Source organism: Furipterus horrens, unplaced genomic scaffold (genome assembly GCF_987537825.1).
Source record: "Furipterus horrens unplaced genomic scaffold, mFurHor1.1.pri manual_scaffold_8, whole genome shotgun sequence".
NCBI classification, from domain to species: Eukaryota; Metazoa; Chordata; class Mammalia; order Chiroptera; family Furipteridae; genus Furipterus; species Furipterus horrens.
The window spans coordinates 44,071,624-44,088,129 of record NW_028327178.1 but is presented as its reverse complement, the minus strand read 5'-3'; the positions used below and the strand labels follow the sequence as shown (position 1 = coordinate 44,088,129).

General features: G+C 49.4%; 1 protein-coding gene across 2 annotated transcripts in view; it reads right to left on the bottom strand.

Annotated features, from left to right (window-relative positions):
* EMILIN2 (elastin microfibril interfacer 2) overlaps positions 1–16,506 on the bottom strand; it is a 51,086-nt gene that overhangs the window by 1,169 nt on the left and 33,411 nt on the right. Inside the window, exons 5-7 of one of the 2 annotated variants that reach the window (XM_090285764.1) lie at positions 4,486–4,899; positions 3,202–3,234; positions 2,483–2,611 (exon numbers count right to left, since the gene is read on the bottom strand). In XM_090285764.1, the coding sequence (XP_090141890.1) occupies positions 2,483–2,611; positions 3,202–3,234; positions 4,486–4,899 (576 nt within the window). Of the gene's footprint in view, positions 1–2,482; positions 2,612–3,201; positions 3,235–4,485; positions 4,903–16,506 lie in introns of both variants that reach the window. The other variant, XM_090285763.1, reaches the window with a different exon arrangement.

The window sequence follows — 16,506 nt, the reverse complement described above, 5'->3', positions numbered from 1 at the left end:
AGAAGGCAGACACCTGTGCTCGTGTGACACCATCACAGCCCTTTGCAACAGGTTACCCGTTAATTCTCATGGGAGAGGTAGCACACCTACACTCACCCAATGATGCACCCCCCTTAGCACGCACCACTCTTTGCCACTGACCCAGTCCTCATTACAAGAGCCCACCTAATGCTTTTCACATCTGGAAGAGGACAAATACTGCAAACCCCCCACATTTGGTATAATTAATATAACTCGCTTACACTCAGAGCAGCCCTAGGAGAAACTTGCCCTTCAGTGCTGTGCACGGTGCAGGGAGAGAACCACCTGGCCTTGTTGGAAGAGCTCAGTCCCTCTAACGTTTCTGGCCACTGGGTCCACCAGCCTTTGCAGTGCCACGTGCACCACCTGTGCTCGGTGAAGACGCAGGCCCCTTCCCTAAGGTACAGTGGGAAGCAGCAGCCACCCAGGTCCTGGTTGCCTCTTGGGAATTGTCTTACTGAAAGTAGCCCAAAGCCAATTTAGAAGAGGCTTCAAGGCTTGGCTATTGGGCACAATATCCACAAACGCCTGAGTTGCCTCCTGAGGAGGCAGGACCCCCAAAACCCCACAAAGCTTGTCACAACCGAGTGGAAAACCACAAACAGCTCTCCTCCCATGGAGGAGCCAGCTTCCCTACACTGGACCATTATGCAGGTGCCATCCATTCATGTTAGAAAGCAGCTGATATTCACTTAGCTGAAGATCCACAGGTTCTGGGCCCGGGGAGAGTAGAGGAAGTGGTAGTCAGAGGCATGGGGGTGGCGTGAGGAAGAGGAAATAAGGTTTGTAGACGAACCCATTGCAGAACAGCTGTTAGGTGGCCCCACACACACCACATGCTGCCGACAGCAGCCGCTCTGGGGAGAAGATGGGACACATGGACCACAGGCCAAGAGCTAACAGAATGGAGGCCCCAGAGCTGAAAAGGAATCTTGGGGGTGGGTCTTCACTCTGCTCTGAAAAATGCCAGGCCAGCCGGCTCCCTTCCCCAGCTTTTGATAGTAAGCTAAAGCTACCTGAGTCTCTCCCGAGGTACCTGGGCCTTGAGGACAGACCTGGCCCCAGTGCTCTGGGCACCTGGCCTTCATGTTCCCTCAGAGACTACCTAGGGTAAGGCTTTGCTCAGGGTCACCCAGAATTTCCTTTACTGAAGCCTGATCAACAAGAGATGTTTTGAGCTGGACATCATGGGAGAAGTGTGGGTCACCACTCCTGCTTGCAAAGGTCCCTGGATCCCTTGACCTGTCGGAGTAGACAAGCTATCCCCACCGTCCCGGCAGCATGGACTGAGGGCCCTGGAGGAAGCTGTGCTTGAGTTGAAAGCAAAGGGGCACCAACAGCTGGCCGGCCTGCCTTCCTGCCTGCGAGCCTCAGGAGTGGCTTAGGAACACAGGGTCCTGAGCTCTCCAGCCAGCCTGGAGGACCCCAAGTTCTGTTTTTCCAGGTTCCACACGTGATTTTTCATGCTCCCTAACACTGTTCGAAGAACAGGATTTAGCCTGATGGCAGGGCACACATGAGGGTGATGTCTAAAAAGTGCCCAGAAGGAACTCTATTCCATCTCCCAGTAGTCTCCCAGAAATCCGCCGGCCATTACATGCATGCAGCCCCCGGGAGGACCCACATGGGCACCTCAGCCTTCTGGCACTTGACAGACCGGCCTCTTGTCAGAGGTGTCTGAGCTCCTCAGAGAAGAAACACCTCCACCGCCACCCAGGCTGCCTGCGCCCTCGGCACCTGCCCCAGGCACACCTGGAGCTGTTCTTCCCCCAGGGCTGCCAGTGGGCAGCATCGGTGGGCCAGGTGGTGCCCTGACTTGCCTTCCCTGTACACGGGGGACCAGATGCCATGTCTGGCCTGGTGAAGAGGCTCCGCCTCCAGTCCCGAGGGACAGAAGCCAAGGCTCAGCTGTAGGCTGGCAGGAGGAAGGAAGCCTGAGCAACATATCCCAGGGTGACCTCTGTCCCCACTGTTCTCTGGGGCTAGGGGATAGCACCAGTGCCACCAGCAGATCCAGGCAGCCAAAGGTTCTGTTTCAGAGCAGGAGGCCCTATACACAGGGCCACGCTGCTAGAGGGAACTCTGTCCCCTTTTTGGCTCTGTTCATCATAAACCACAGCTTCTTCCTGATGGCGGCAGGGCGTCTCCGGCCTGTGCTGTCCCAGGGTGTGAGGGTGACATACTGAGAAAGGGAGCCTCTTCGTGGCCTCGGCTGGGAGCCTTTCTAACCACCTACATTCACGTGGACAATTCCCATGGCGAGGGCTGGTCTGCTGACAGGAAATGTCACTGCACACCCAGCCGCCTGCAGCCTGCAAGCTGGAAACTCTTCACAAACACCCACAATGGGGAATAGCGACAACGCCATCTCGAGTGCCCACAGCTGCTGGGGCATCTCCTCAAGTACGGCTCCCCAACCCCAGGCCCCAGGGCCCCAGGTAGCACGTCACTCAAGGCTTACCGGTGCTGGGGTCATACACGTCCCCATCATTGACCAGCACTTTGTTAAAGAGGACGACACCCCCATCACTGGGGAAAGGCTTCTGGGTGAGTCCCGCAGAGAAAGACACCAGAGAAGGCACTGGAGCCCCTGGAACAGGGAGGAAGAGAGTGTTCACGGGCATGTGGGGTGCGCGGCCTCAGAAGCTGAGGCCTGTGTGCCTGTCCTGAGAGGCAGCCTTACCATTTAAAAAATAAAAAGCACCCAGGGACACAAACCATCCGAGAGCTACACAGTCCGCCTTGTCAGAGCAGCAGTGAGAACAGCTGAGCGGGGTGGCTGGACAGGCGCTTGCTGTGGGTAGACGTGTGTGATGCCACATGTGTGACCCTGTGTGCGGGGGCAGGGGGTGCAGGGAGTGGATAATGGGAATAATCTTGGGAGCTGCTTGCTTACTGAAGAACCAGTACAACTTAGACCACCAGGAAGCTGGTCAGGGCCACCCAGCAGTCCTCTCAGGGAACTCCGCGAGCTGGGATCACACTCAAGGGAAAATTCCGTCTTCAGCGTAACTGACCCTCCCTGGGGAGTGAAACTGGCGGGGTTCACCCACTGCAGTCAGCACAGGCTGCTGTTGCAGCTGGTGGCGGGGAGGGGCTGGGCCCGGTGTCCACCCGCACTGACAGCCTGAGGCGGGAGGAAGGACACCCGGCCTCCTGCTTGTCTCCTGGCAGACGTACCTGGGGAGGCTATGGGAGGTGACTTGGGATATCCTGAAAAACAAAATGGGAATGGAATATCAAACAAAATCCTAAGTAGTACCTCATTTTTCAGAGCCCCTCTTTCTCTGCCTACTCCTCCTCACACTATTTCTTTAAATAGAAGCAGAGCAAGGGCACCCACTCCAAGCATCGTTCCCCGAAACAGTTGCACCTGCCAGTACCTGGTTCCTTACTAGCCCACTTATCCCTGGACACGGAAGAATGTCCTGAGGGTGAGCTGGACGAGGGGATGTGAGGAAAGAAAATAAGGCACTGCGGCTTCTCAATCAAGCCAGGGAGGAGAAGTCCACAGACCGAATAGACTCACATAGGCCAACTACCATGCCTGCCCTCCAGGAGCATCATCTGTTCACAGGCTTCACCTCCAGTGGGCTGGATGCAGTGCTTGTGACAGGGATGCATGGGTGGGCAGGGGGTGGATGTGTGGATGGATGGACGCATGGATGGACAGACAGTGTATAATCATCCATGATACATGACTAATAGAAAACAAACTGCTTAGAAAAGTGTTTGTTTACATGTTGTAGCCCTGAGCCTCAGTTTCCTCATCTGTAAATAGAACCAATAACTCCACAGCGCCATCAAGAGAAACCGAGAACCTGGTTCTGGCAGTACCTGCATGTGGTGGGGATCCCACAGATGCTCCTTTTTCCTTCTCCCTCCTGCCCTTTCCCGCCAGCATCCCCCAACCTCCACCTGCTCCCCAGTGGTGCTGACACAACTTGCATGGAGCACTTACTTCCCAGCCAAGCACTGAACTAGGCTTCCTTCCCTCATCCTCACAGAAACGCCCTGGGGTGCCACTACTGCCCTCTCTGAAGGTGAAGGAGCTGAACCTCAGGTTAGGAGGCTGGCCCAAGTCCCATCACTTGTAATGACACCACTGGGATTTGAGCCAGAACCTTCCAGCTTCTGCACTCGGACGTGTGGCTGCCTTTGCTGTTGCACAAGCTCCCAGTACACGTATAGTTTCCAAGGTACACTCCTGCTGGGAAGATCAGTGAGCTTCCCACGTGGCCCTAGGTATTCCAGCCCGCGGGGCAGTTCTGAGTATGATTTATTGTACTGACTCTGGGGTGCCCCAGGCTCTGGGGCTTTGATTAGCAGGAACTGGTCCCTCAGGATCTCAGCACCTTTGGAGAGCTAAGTTTTGGACCTCGTACCCTGAAGGCTGAACCCTGAACCTACAAAGCCCCTGCAGCAGATCCTGGAGGCTAAGACTGCTCCTCCCTGTAGTCTCACCTGGTGCTCCTGCAAAGCCTTCTGTGCTGAGGATGGGCACCTGCCCCGTCTGGCCATTCACCACCCCCTGGGGCAGGCCCCTCCCTGACACACCCATCCTTCCTGGAGGCCCAGCCTCTCCAGTCTCCATCATGACCCCAGTGGAGCCAGGCAAGAAGGGCAGCCCTGTCCAGCCAGGCCACAATGGCGGGGGCAGTGGCTGCTGGGGTCTCTTGGGCAGAACAGGCCGCTGGCCTGTGTGCAGCTGTTGTCCAGGGTCCTCAGGAGGTGGCGGAGCACTGGGCCTTGGCGGTGGCAGAGGGGTCAGTTCTGGATGAGATGGCTCCGTGGGGACCTCTGCCAGCTGTGGGGGCTTCTCGGGGGCTTGTGGGGCCTTCACGCGGGGTGGCGGTGGGGACGTTTCTGAGGGCTCCTCTGCTGAGCATTTGAAAAGTGGAAAGAAATACAGTTAGAAACCCCAGGCTTGACTGCTCAGCTGCAGCCCCTCTGCGAGCCAAGGTGTGTGCCTGGGAGCCGTCCCTGTACTTGCATCAACAAAGTCAGGGGCATGGCACCAGGAACAGAAGAGCGGCCACCATAGTATGGGGACAGCCTGCCTTGCAGCTTTGGAAGGGGCTGCCTGTCAAGCTGCCCTCAGGTGTCCTGGAAGCCACTGAGGAGGCAAGTGGAAGGCCCCCTGCCCAGGGAGGGGATTTTCAGCCTTTCTACATGATGGCTACACTCTGCAAAACAGCATCACTCTTGGCTCCAGCACCCAGAACTTCCCCAGCCCACAGCGAAATGATAGCAGAGATGTAACCACAAACTGCTGGAAGGAACCTGCCGCCACAGATGAACTTACATTCAAACAAACTAGTCTTGGGGTCACTATGGCTGGCCTCCAAGCTGAGGGCCTGAGTACAGATGCTGAGGCGACCCACGCAGGCATCAGGGAGCTCAGACTACCTCTGCAGCAAGAGCAGGCCCCATGGAGCAGCAACACCCCTCGCCTCTCACCACAGTCTTAACCACCAACCAAGGGGCTTTCCACCAGGGGGTACCTTCTGATTCACACTTTCCTGCCCTCCTGGGATGGCCCTGTGACCTAGCCAGGAAGCTGCCGCCCTGTCCTCTGTGACTGCGTTCCTGAAACCAGCCTTCCTTTAGAGACCCACAAGACATCTAAAAATAACTGGAACTGGCCGGATAACCCACCCCAAAGCCAACCCCCCTCCTGGTGCCTGCAATGCCCGGGTTCCAGGCTATAAAATCATATCCTGGCTAAATCAGTGACTGCATTTTGACCCACTGTCTAGTTTGATTTTAAAACTCTCTAAGGTGATTACAGCATATCAAACACATACTCCCATCCACCCACAGAGCCAGGCTGCTCATCCACCTCCATCCCAAAGGGAGGTGATTTCTCAAATAGCCTTTCCTGACCAGTGCTCCATGAGAGAATTAGGCCCATCAGAGAACTGGTGGAATAATCACTTTCTCGATTCTCCCAAGGTTAATACAGAGCTCGCGTCATTCTAAATGCAGAGAAGTTAATTCATGCCAATCAGTGGAATGCATCAGGCCTATTTCTCTTTAGGACCCTGGCTGAGAAGGGTTGGGTTAGACAGAGAAACAGGCAGAGGGATTCCAGATAGGAACATCAGTCACAGTGGAGGACAAGAGAACAGTCTGAAAACGCTAAATCCACGTCTGCACACTGAATGAGGAGGCTTCCAGCCCCTGCTCCCAGCTCAGCTTCCAGGATACTTATTTATTACCTCAGGTCGGTGATAGAAAATACCTTCAAATTGAGTCCATAGCCCTAGCTGGGTAGCTTAGTTGGTACAGCATCATCCCATACACCAAAAGTTTGTGGGTTCGATTCCTAGTCAAGGCACGTACCTAGGTTGTGGGATCAGTCCCGTATAAGGGAGGTAGCCAATCGATGCTTCTCATATTGATGTTTCTCTCTTACTCTCTCTAAAGTTGCTAAACATGTTACTTGGTGAGAATTTTTAAAAAACTTACTCCATAGTGAAGCCCACGGGTATGAAACCCTATCTCTACTTCACCTTTAAACATGAGCCACAGTCAAGATCACCTGCAGCACAAGGAAAGCGTTCAATATGAAAGAAAGACTAAAACAAATCATCCAACCAACTAGTGAAAAGAAACTCTGAAGAAACAGACAATGCAAGCAAATCAACACGTTATCCCTCAGAGAAACAGAAGTTACCATCCAAGATGCAAGAAAAGATTGGTGTAAAAGGACCTTCTTAGAGAATAAGGATGAGCCTTCATTGATTAAAAACATGCTTGCCAAAAAAAAGAAAAAGAAAAAAAATCCAATGAAAGAGTTGGTAGATAAAATCAAGGAGATTTTCAGAAGGTAGGACAAGAAGCCAAAAATGATGGACAATAGGAGGAAATCAGAAAATTAGAGGGTCAGTTCTAGCCATGTAGCTCAGTTGGTTAGAGCATCATCCAAATACACCAAGACTGTGGATTCAATCCCCGGTCAGGGCACATACAAGAAGCAACCAATGAATGCATAAATAAGTGAAACAACAAATTGATGTTTTTTTTCTCTCTCTCTCAAATCAATAAATAAAACTTTAAGAAAAAGAATATTGGAGGTTCAACCCAAACGTCATTCCCAAGAAAAACTGGGATGTAGGGTGATGAGGTGGTAAGGAGACAACGATCAAATACACACACAATTTCTCAGAACTGAAGATGAAACATCCCAGCACAGATTATTGAATAAAAGACCGAAACCAAGGCATATTCAGAACACTGAGGATAAAAAGAAGATATCCTACTAGCTTTCAAGAGAAATACATTTTTAAAAGTGACTTCAGCCCTGGCTGCTGTGGCTCAGCAGATTGAGTGTTAGCCTGTGAACCAAAGGGTTGCCAGATTGATGCACAGTCAGGGCAAATGCCTGGGTTGCCAGGTCTCCAGTTGGGGGTCCGCGAAAGGCAACCACACATTGGTGTCTCTCCCTCTCCTTCTCCCTCCCTTCCCCTCTCTTTAAAAATACATAAATAAAATCTAAAAAACAAAAGTGACTTCAACTGAGGGGATCATCAGGCTTCTCAGCAACATTAGAAACTAGAAGGTAAGAGAACAAGGCCTTGTAATTTTGAGGGAATATTTTTGTTAACCTTGATTTCCATGGCCTGTCAAAAAAAAGTCTGCCAATAATGAGACTAGAATGAAGACATTTTTCAGACATGCAATGTTTCTAAACAAACAAACAAAAAACTCTCTCTGAAGCACTGTTTCTTAAAAAACTACTGGAAAATGCACTCCACAAGAACAGAGGGAGTACACCATGAAAGAAAGAAACTTGAAGGGTTTCAGACAGGAAAGAGGTTCAAGAAATTTCTAGGATGGTAGTGAAGGAAGTTTCCGATTGAAAGCCTTAGAGCAAGTCTAGATAAGCAGTCTCTTCCTGACTGGATCAGAAAGAGAGCGTGCTCCAGGAGGGAGGTCACTCTGTTTTAAAAAACGGAGCCTATGAATATGACACATTTCATGCTGTGGAAAATTGTATTAAGAGTGTTGAATGGTAAGAAGAATCCAAAACAGATACATAACATCTAGTAAATAATATGCAACACTACTACTAATCCAGTGAAAAGCAAAACAAGAAGCAACATAGTCATCTTTCGCTATTATTCAGTTGTTTGGCTCACATGGGATGTAACTGTTGGGAGTGGGAGGAGGGGAAGCAGGGAGAGACATGACAGGGCCTCATACATAGGCCGTCTGTAGCTGATAAAAAATATAATCTATATAATGTCTAAATACTACCTATAGTATCTATGTAGAGAGATGTCTAAAGCTTATAAATCAACGTAGAAACATGGAGGCAAATACCAAAAAACTGCCCCCGCCCCCCAGAGATTGAGAAGGGTGATGGGACATGTGGGGGCAGTGATGCTGATTTTCATTATAAGCTTCTCAGGACTATTTACCTCATTTTTATAAAATCTAACTGTAGCACTGGTTGGTGTGGCTCAGTGGATTGAGTGTTGGCCTGCAAACAGAAAGGTCACCAGTTTGATTCCCAGTCAGGGCATATTCCTCGGTTGCAGGCCAGGCCCCTGGTTGGGGGCGTGTGAGAGGCAACTGATCGATGTATGTCTCACACATTGATGTTTCTCTCCTTCTCTCTCTCCCTTCCTTGCCCTCTCTCTAAAAATAAATTAATAATTTAAAAAAAAGAACTTAAAAAAAAATCTAACTGTACAAGACACTCACCAAGGGCATATTTCTACCCTGTCCCTTCCCGGCATGCTTAAGCCTGTTTCTTTCCCGTCCTCTCTGTCCTCCTCACTCTCTTCCCCAGGTTCGGGAGTGACCTTCCTCCCAGGGCACAGCTCTGCCCAGGCCCCCAGCACCCACCTCCCTGTTCTTCCAGTGGCTGCTCCATCCAACACCACTCCTTTCTGCTCAGCCCTCTTTCCTTCCTCCCCCCAAGTTTGTCCTTTAAGCCCAAGTTTACGTGTATCCATCCAAAATTCAAATAAAAATATTTTTTCCTCAGTCCTACAACCCTCAATGAGTTATAGTCAGCAAAGTACCTTAAAATAGCAAACTCCGGCCCCTCAAACTGGTCCTTCTTCTCTTACCTCTCCCAGCAAACCTTAAACCAACTGTCTCTCTCTGAAATCCACTGTGATTCTCCTGGTCACTGCATCCAGGCACTCAGAGCCATTTCCCTCCTCTCTCTCTGTCTCTGCCTCTCTCTCTCTCTCTCTCACACACACACAAACACACACACATCTGTTACTAAGTCCAGCTGATTCTAATTCTGAAATATTTTTGGCTCCTTCTTCCACACCTTTGCACAATGGTCTTTAGAGAGCACTCTAGTCATCTTTTCCTTGCTCAAAAATCTTCCGTTGTTTTCCACTGCTCATCAAATCAAACCAATTTTCTGTCTGTCATCTGAGTCCTGACTCCCTGCCCCATCTTCTCCTGCAGGCTTCAGTACCTCAGTGGTGCCTGAGTCTCATCTGAGCTTCATTTCTTTGTACCTTTGCTTTTGTTGTTCATACTCCCTAAAGGTCTCTCCTGGTGCCCTTGCCAAGAGAAGCACATCCATCCCTGAAGACGCAGCTCAGATACCACCTCCTCCATGAAGCCATCTAGATCTGCCCAGTAGGGCTTGAACAATCCTGTCTCTGCACCATGAAGCTCTTTGCGCCTCTAGGGTTTCTTTCAATTTCTTATCTTTCCTCTCTTGCTGGGTGATGAGGGCTTGAGGACACCTTTTAATGATTTTTCACCCCCAGAGCTAGGCACAGGGCCTGGCACACATGTTTGGTGAGTGAAAGGAGGCTGGAAGTATGGCACGTCCTATGGGCCACCCTCAAACTCCTGCCAGTCATTAGATTAGCACCCTAATTTTTCCAATAACTACCACTCTGGGGTCCTATTAGGGCAGATCTGGTATGCAGAGACAGTGACAGTCTTCTCCTTTTAGTCATCACTCCGCAGCACCCAGGCCCATCAGGCCAAGTGGAAGGCAAAGGGAAAAGAATGAACAAATATACTGTTTGAGCCAAGTATCCTCCACTAAGCTCCTCGGGGAGTCCGTGCACCACTGCTGTGAGAGTGGAACACTCCAAGCCCCCTGTCCCATCACAGCAAAGGTGGTCACGAGAACGCTGCCCTGGAACAGACAGCCGCAGTCCTGGCCTCTAGCTCACACTCCCTCTGCAGCATCACACGGTGCTCCTGAGGCATCCATTTACTACAAAGTTGAAACAAAGACTAGACAGCATTTTGCTCATTCTGGAAAGAGAACTCTGGCAGTCAATAGCTTTCTGAACTGAACATATGTTTCTAATTCAGAAAGTGACCATTTGAAATGAACTCATAAGAGCCAAGTGTTGCTGCCTGTGCGTTACTGCGTGAGGAGCGGTAAGGAATGGACTGTGTCCTGGCTCTTGGTCTAGGAACCTGATCCCATGGCATTGTTCTGAGGCCAATGTGTGGCCTCATGCCACCGGGAGCAGGTCAGGAAAGACCACGGGCTGGACTTAACACTCATATAATAAAAGCCACTCCCTCTCCTTTAAAGTTCTTATTAAAAGACAATTTCAACATTACTAAAATAAAGACCTGTCTTTAAAAATCCCCCAAAATCCATGAGGCGATGTGCTAAGAAGACATGTCTGGTCCAGCTGATTAATGCCTCATTCCGGTGACAGGAGCCTAGGTTGTCTGTCTCCTCTCACAGCCACTAGGGAACCCTGGAGGCAGGCCAGCTGCAATGTGAATCTAAGTGGCAAAAATTAAGGCTCCTTAGCATGTTCCTGGCACCCTAGTGGTGTCTCAGCACAGAACAAGATGCTGCGGGGCAGACACTGGCCTTAGATGTTCGCATCTGTGTTGGAGGCCTGGCTGTGGGGTAGCCACAGGAGCCTCCTGCATTACCCAGGCTGTCCCTGCAATGCCTCCTCTCACCCAGGCAGAATTCAGTGCCCATCAGATGAAGCAATGGGTGTGAGTGCCCATCCCTGACTGTAAAACGCTGTGCAAGAGTGAAGTGCAAGTCATCAGAAGTCTGACCAGGTGAGATTTGATTTACCGCCATCCAGAGGATGTGTCTGCAGACCAAATGCTGCAACTATAGAAGTATTTAAAGATGTCAATCAAGACCTCTGGCTGAAAAAAAAAAAAAAAAAAACCATCAAAATGCCAACACAAGGCAGCTAACTGGATGGATGTAAGATGCTCTCAGAGTTGATTACCACACTACACAGCCAAAGCTCGGTTCCTGGGCACAGGCCCACGCCACCACCCACTGAGGTTTGACAAGTGCCTGTGCGTCCAGAAGCTCAGAGGGACCGTAGCTTCTCTCCCGGACCAGCAAAGGGGCTACGAGAAAACGGCTTCTGGGAAGCAGTCACTTGTCTTCCCTGCAGCAAGGCTGAGGAGGGAACAGGCCAGATGCCATGCCCCCAAAATGGAGGACATGTAGGTTCATGAAAGAGACAATTGACAGAAAACCTAAATTGTTCCCCTGACAGCTCAGGGAGGGAAAGCGTGTATTCCCTGAAATGGTCCTGCTCTCAGCAAATGGCAGTCTGAATGTTGCTTCTGGCTTTGGTTGGAACAAAGAGCAGAAAAGCCCTCCTGCCTGTACAAGGTGGTGCTGTAATTGGTTATGTCACAGAAAGGCCCACACCTACTCTCCCACAAGTGGGCTGAGCAGGAAAGTGAGTCCAGATGTGACCACATGGAAAGCCCAAGGAACTGGGCTAAAGAGGGAAAATGGGACTACATTTTTAAGAAGTACAACACTGAAACAGAGACACAGGTTTAGTTGCGTGTGTTAAAATCTGTGGCAAAAAGTTTAAAATGGAAAATATTTCACTATTTGAATCTCAGAGAAGGGGTCTTACCTGTCTGAGCACCGGCGTCACTTGGGAATTTCTTTTTTGGCAGAAGTTCACAAACTGATTCTAAAATTTACATGAAAAGGCAGAGGATCTATGCTACACAGTTTCAGACCTACTATAAAGCTGCAACAATCTAGACAGAAGGAGAGACAGGGTGATAAGGAACAGAACAGAGCCCGTAAGTGGACTCACCCATGCACGGTGACCCTTTTGTTGGTGGCAGGTGACAAAGTTGGTGGTTTACTCTTTCTCCTTACCTCCTTCCTGCCCCGATGCCTGCCCTTCTTTCTGGGCACAGTTTGTCCTGGGCAGTTGCCCGCTGCCTCTGAGGAGGCCTTCCTTCCACTTCCAAAACCAGAGCTAGCGATTTATTGTTTTAATTACAAATTTATTACAAATTCCTGGGTCTTGCCTCATCCCTTTTGAACAGGAATCTCCTGAGTGAGCCCAGGAGTTGTGAGTTTAAGCTCCCTGAGGAGTGTGCCTGCTGCAGCTATGCAAGAGCTCAGTCCTCAGAACACTGCCCTTCTAAATTCTAGGTAAGGGTGGAGAAAAGCAGCTGCTATTTATACCAACGAAAAGCATTACAGAAACCAGATGTCGCCCTGGCCAGGTGGATCAGTTGGTTAGAGCGTCATTCTTGCACCAAATAGGCTGTGGGTTTGATTCCTGGTTGGGGCGCGTACGGGAGGCAACTGATTGATGTTTGTCTATCACATCGATGTTTCTTTCTCTCTCTCTCTCTCTCCTTTCCTCTCTCTCTATAATCAATAAACATATCCTTGGGTGAGGATTAAAAAAAAAAAAAGAAGCCCTGGCCGGTATTGTTGCAGATTCTAGCCCTGGTCCGGGTGCATATGATTCCCATTCACAGCACATACAGAAGGCAACCAATTAATGCTTCTCTCTGGCATCAATGTTTCTCTCTCCCCGTCTCCCTTCCTTTCTTTGTTCCTCTCATTCTAACAGCAATGAAAGAAAATGTCCTTGGGTGAGGATAAAATCTAACAGGCAAACAAAAAACCAGATGCCCACAGGGTCAAAGTTTGAGTGTTGTCTGGGATCAGTATGGTCTGAGTATATGCAATTTATTTAGCCTTTATATGGTCATAACACTCCAAGTCCATCACGATGTCTTAGACCTAAACTGGCCCCAAACTCGGCCAATTTCAAGTTTAGGTAAAAAATCACCATAACAGGCATCAGGCCACTCTCCCCTAGCCAGGCTTCAGGGTTAGATACTTTTTTGAAAAATCTGTGCCTTTTCATTACTACAGCACATCTTGAGTTAAGTAAGTTGATGGGATTCTTAAATCTGAAACTCTACTAAATGAAACATTATTAAAGTAATTGAAGTAGTATGAGAAGTTACCCTAAGACACGAGCAAAAGGAAGAGGTGGGCGATTGGAAAAGGAAGTAATGTCACTAGAGGATGTTGAAACAATATTGTGGCATCTAGGCAGGCCTGTCCCTTCTTGGAACTGTGACACAGGGAATGAGAACTTCCCTGATTCGCAGACATACTCGTCTGCCCAGCAGCTCTGCTTGGTGGAGTCCCAGGTTTCTTAAGGCCAGGAACTCCCCCTTCTCTCCCAACTGTAAGAGGAACAGCACAAATGCTGGAGTCGGCCAGGTTCAAAGCCCCCATCAGACCAGGAGAAGGCAGGATGTGCTGGCAAAGGCTGCAGCCAGTCGGTGGCAGATGTTTGCAGTGCAGGTTGGGATGGTCCTGGGCCCAGGGAGAAAGTAGGCGCTGCTTTTCATGCTCCTCTGGGGACAGACTCCGGAGCTACTGGCAGTAGGGAGACTCCCTACCTGACCGACCACAGTGAAGGTGAAACTGGGCAGTTTGGGGACAAGGTGCCACTAAAGGGAAGGAAAGGGGTGCTGGGGAGAAGGGGAGAAGGAACAGTGCTCAGGCCCATCTGTGGAAACAGGAGTGACTGTGTTCAGGCAGAGGGCCAAACCCCTACAGCCATGGCAGACAGAAGAACAAAGGATGAAGGAGCCTCCTTGTCCTTTCAATCCTAACGCATCCCTGAGTGTCAAGCTTCTCAGCAATAAAAATACTTGAATGTGAATCCTGAATGCTAGGTAGGGAAGCTTTCTAGGCTTACTACACTGTCTACCTGACCCGCAATTTATAAAAGAAGAAAACAAAAGGGGGAGAGGAAGAAAATGTCCTTTGGCTGTCTAGAGCATTCTGCAGAGCAGCCCAGAGCTTGACACCCTGATCCACTATGCAGACAGGCCTGCTCACTCCCCTGAGGCTGTGGGCCTGGGCTTTGTAGAAAGAGGCTGGGAGAAACATTCAGCCAGAAGCAGACCAAACCTCCATTAGCGAGCACAGAGAGTTAAAATAAAAGCTAATATTTATTGAGTGATTACCAAGGAATATTTAATACTCCACTACTAAGGAGTATTAATCCTCACAAAACTTTCTGAGGTATTATTATTATTTACAATTAATAGATGCAGAAAGTGAGGCATTAGGTAGATAAATAACTTGCCCAAAGTTACAGAGAAAATATGGGTTTAGATGGGATTGCAAATCCAGGAAATACTAATCACTTGCTAGCTCAAAATCCTCTGGTAGTTTCTCATTACTTAAAATCCAAATCCTTTACCACACCCTATAAAATCCTACATGGTCTCATTTCTACCTCCTCTTTGACCTCACTGTTTAGGACCTTCCCCCTTGCTCACAGACGTGATCAAACTGGCATTCTGAGCTTTCAGATAGGGCAAACTCATTCTTGCCTCAGGATCTTTGAACATGCTGTCCCCTATCCTGGGAACACTTGCCCCACAGATCTCTGCAGGTCTTGCCCTTCATTTTATTCATAATCTGCTCAAATGTCATCTTCACTAAGCAACCCTCTTGCACTCACTCAATGCATGTTGCCCCCTAATCTCTATCGCCTTACTCTGTTGTATCTTTCCTCACATAATGATTGCTATCTGAAATCAGATATTTATTTCCTAGGCTGCAAGGCCTGTCTTCCCAAATACAGTGTAAGATCCATGAGGGCTGAAACTTCAGTGCTAGGACACAGTTCAGTAAATATTTGTTGAATGAATGAATGAATGAATGTGTGGGAGTACAGAGACCACTGAACTGAGCTGAAGGCAAGACAGTGATGAAAATACAGTGATTCTTTACCTTTTGAAAATTAGGCACCTTTCCCAGTACTAGATGAAAGTCATGGACTTTTTGTCCCCAAAAATAACCAAACATCTGCACTGACAGGAGAGACAAGAAAGTAACTTGGATCTATTTGAACATCAGCTGAAGCCCTTCTGTCTGCCCTTCCCCCCATCCCCCAATGGCTGCCTCCTGGCTAATTCAGCCCCATTAGGGATGCTTCTGAAGAAAAGGATGAGATCTATGAACAGGGCAGTGGACTGAATGGGAACAGTCTGTGTCCCTGATCCAGCAGTCTGGTCACTGGCTACTGCATACACTACTACATCATGCATCCTCACCCCTGGTCCTTTGATCCCAGTGGGAGATATGAGCACTGTCATTAATATGCCCTCCCTCCCGACACATATAAGCCACATACCCTTCAAGAGCTAACTTGCTTTGATCAACAGTATGTGGCGAAGGTGACACCAGCAGCTTCTACCTTCCCTTATTGCCAATTACCGTGGAATAAATCTGACCACCCCGAGACCACCATGCTGTGACAAAGCCCAGGTTAGGCACATAGAGAGCGGGAATAGCCAATGGAGGAATCCTGAGGCACAGACAATTGACTGAAGTCATCCTGGACCTTCAGCACAGCCAGGCCCAAGGTCAGCTGATTGCACCCAAGTGGGTGACTCAAGTATACACTAAATAAAGCAGAAGACCTGTCAAGCCAAGCCCTGCCTGAGTTTCTGACCCATAGAATAATGGAAAGTAACAGATATTTGTTGTCTTAAGCCAGCAAGATTTGGCGTAGGTTGTTACCCAGTGCTAACTGATTCATTCACACGAACCCATCACCAGGAATGCCCTACACCCTCCTACTTTTCTGGACCCTACCCACCCCTCACTTACTAGCTCCACTAACACCACCTTCCACAAGCTTCTCTTATCACTGTACCTCACCCCACCAGCCTCTGAATGTGCAACCTACTCAACTTTAAATGCTCAGCTCAGGGGCTCTCTCATCTGAGAAACCCTCCTCGACTTCCGCAGCAGCCACGGGTGCTACTCCACACACCCAGTGCATCCATGAACACCCCTAGCCCGTGACCATCTCTGCCTTCTTGTTTCCCCTCAGACTGTCATTGTCACATACATAGTCATCCACATACTCCACAAAAATACCTCATTACCCACCACACAATAAGGGTTCAATAAAATTCTATGAGCTACACGAATAGCCCCTGCACTACTCACTGGGCCTTTACATACGGTCTCATTCATTCCCCCTGTGGGACCAATGTGTGTCTGCTACTGACTAAAGATGCCTTGAGGGTGAAGGTTGTGCTACTCATCTTTATCCCTCATGGAGCTTTGCACATAGTAGGTGCTCCATAAGTGTTCTGTTGACTTTTCAGTGGTCAATGTGTGACTCTCACTGTGATCTTAACTCCTAATTCACCCATGGACCTCTGATACGCAGGTCA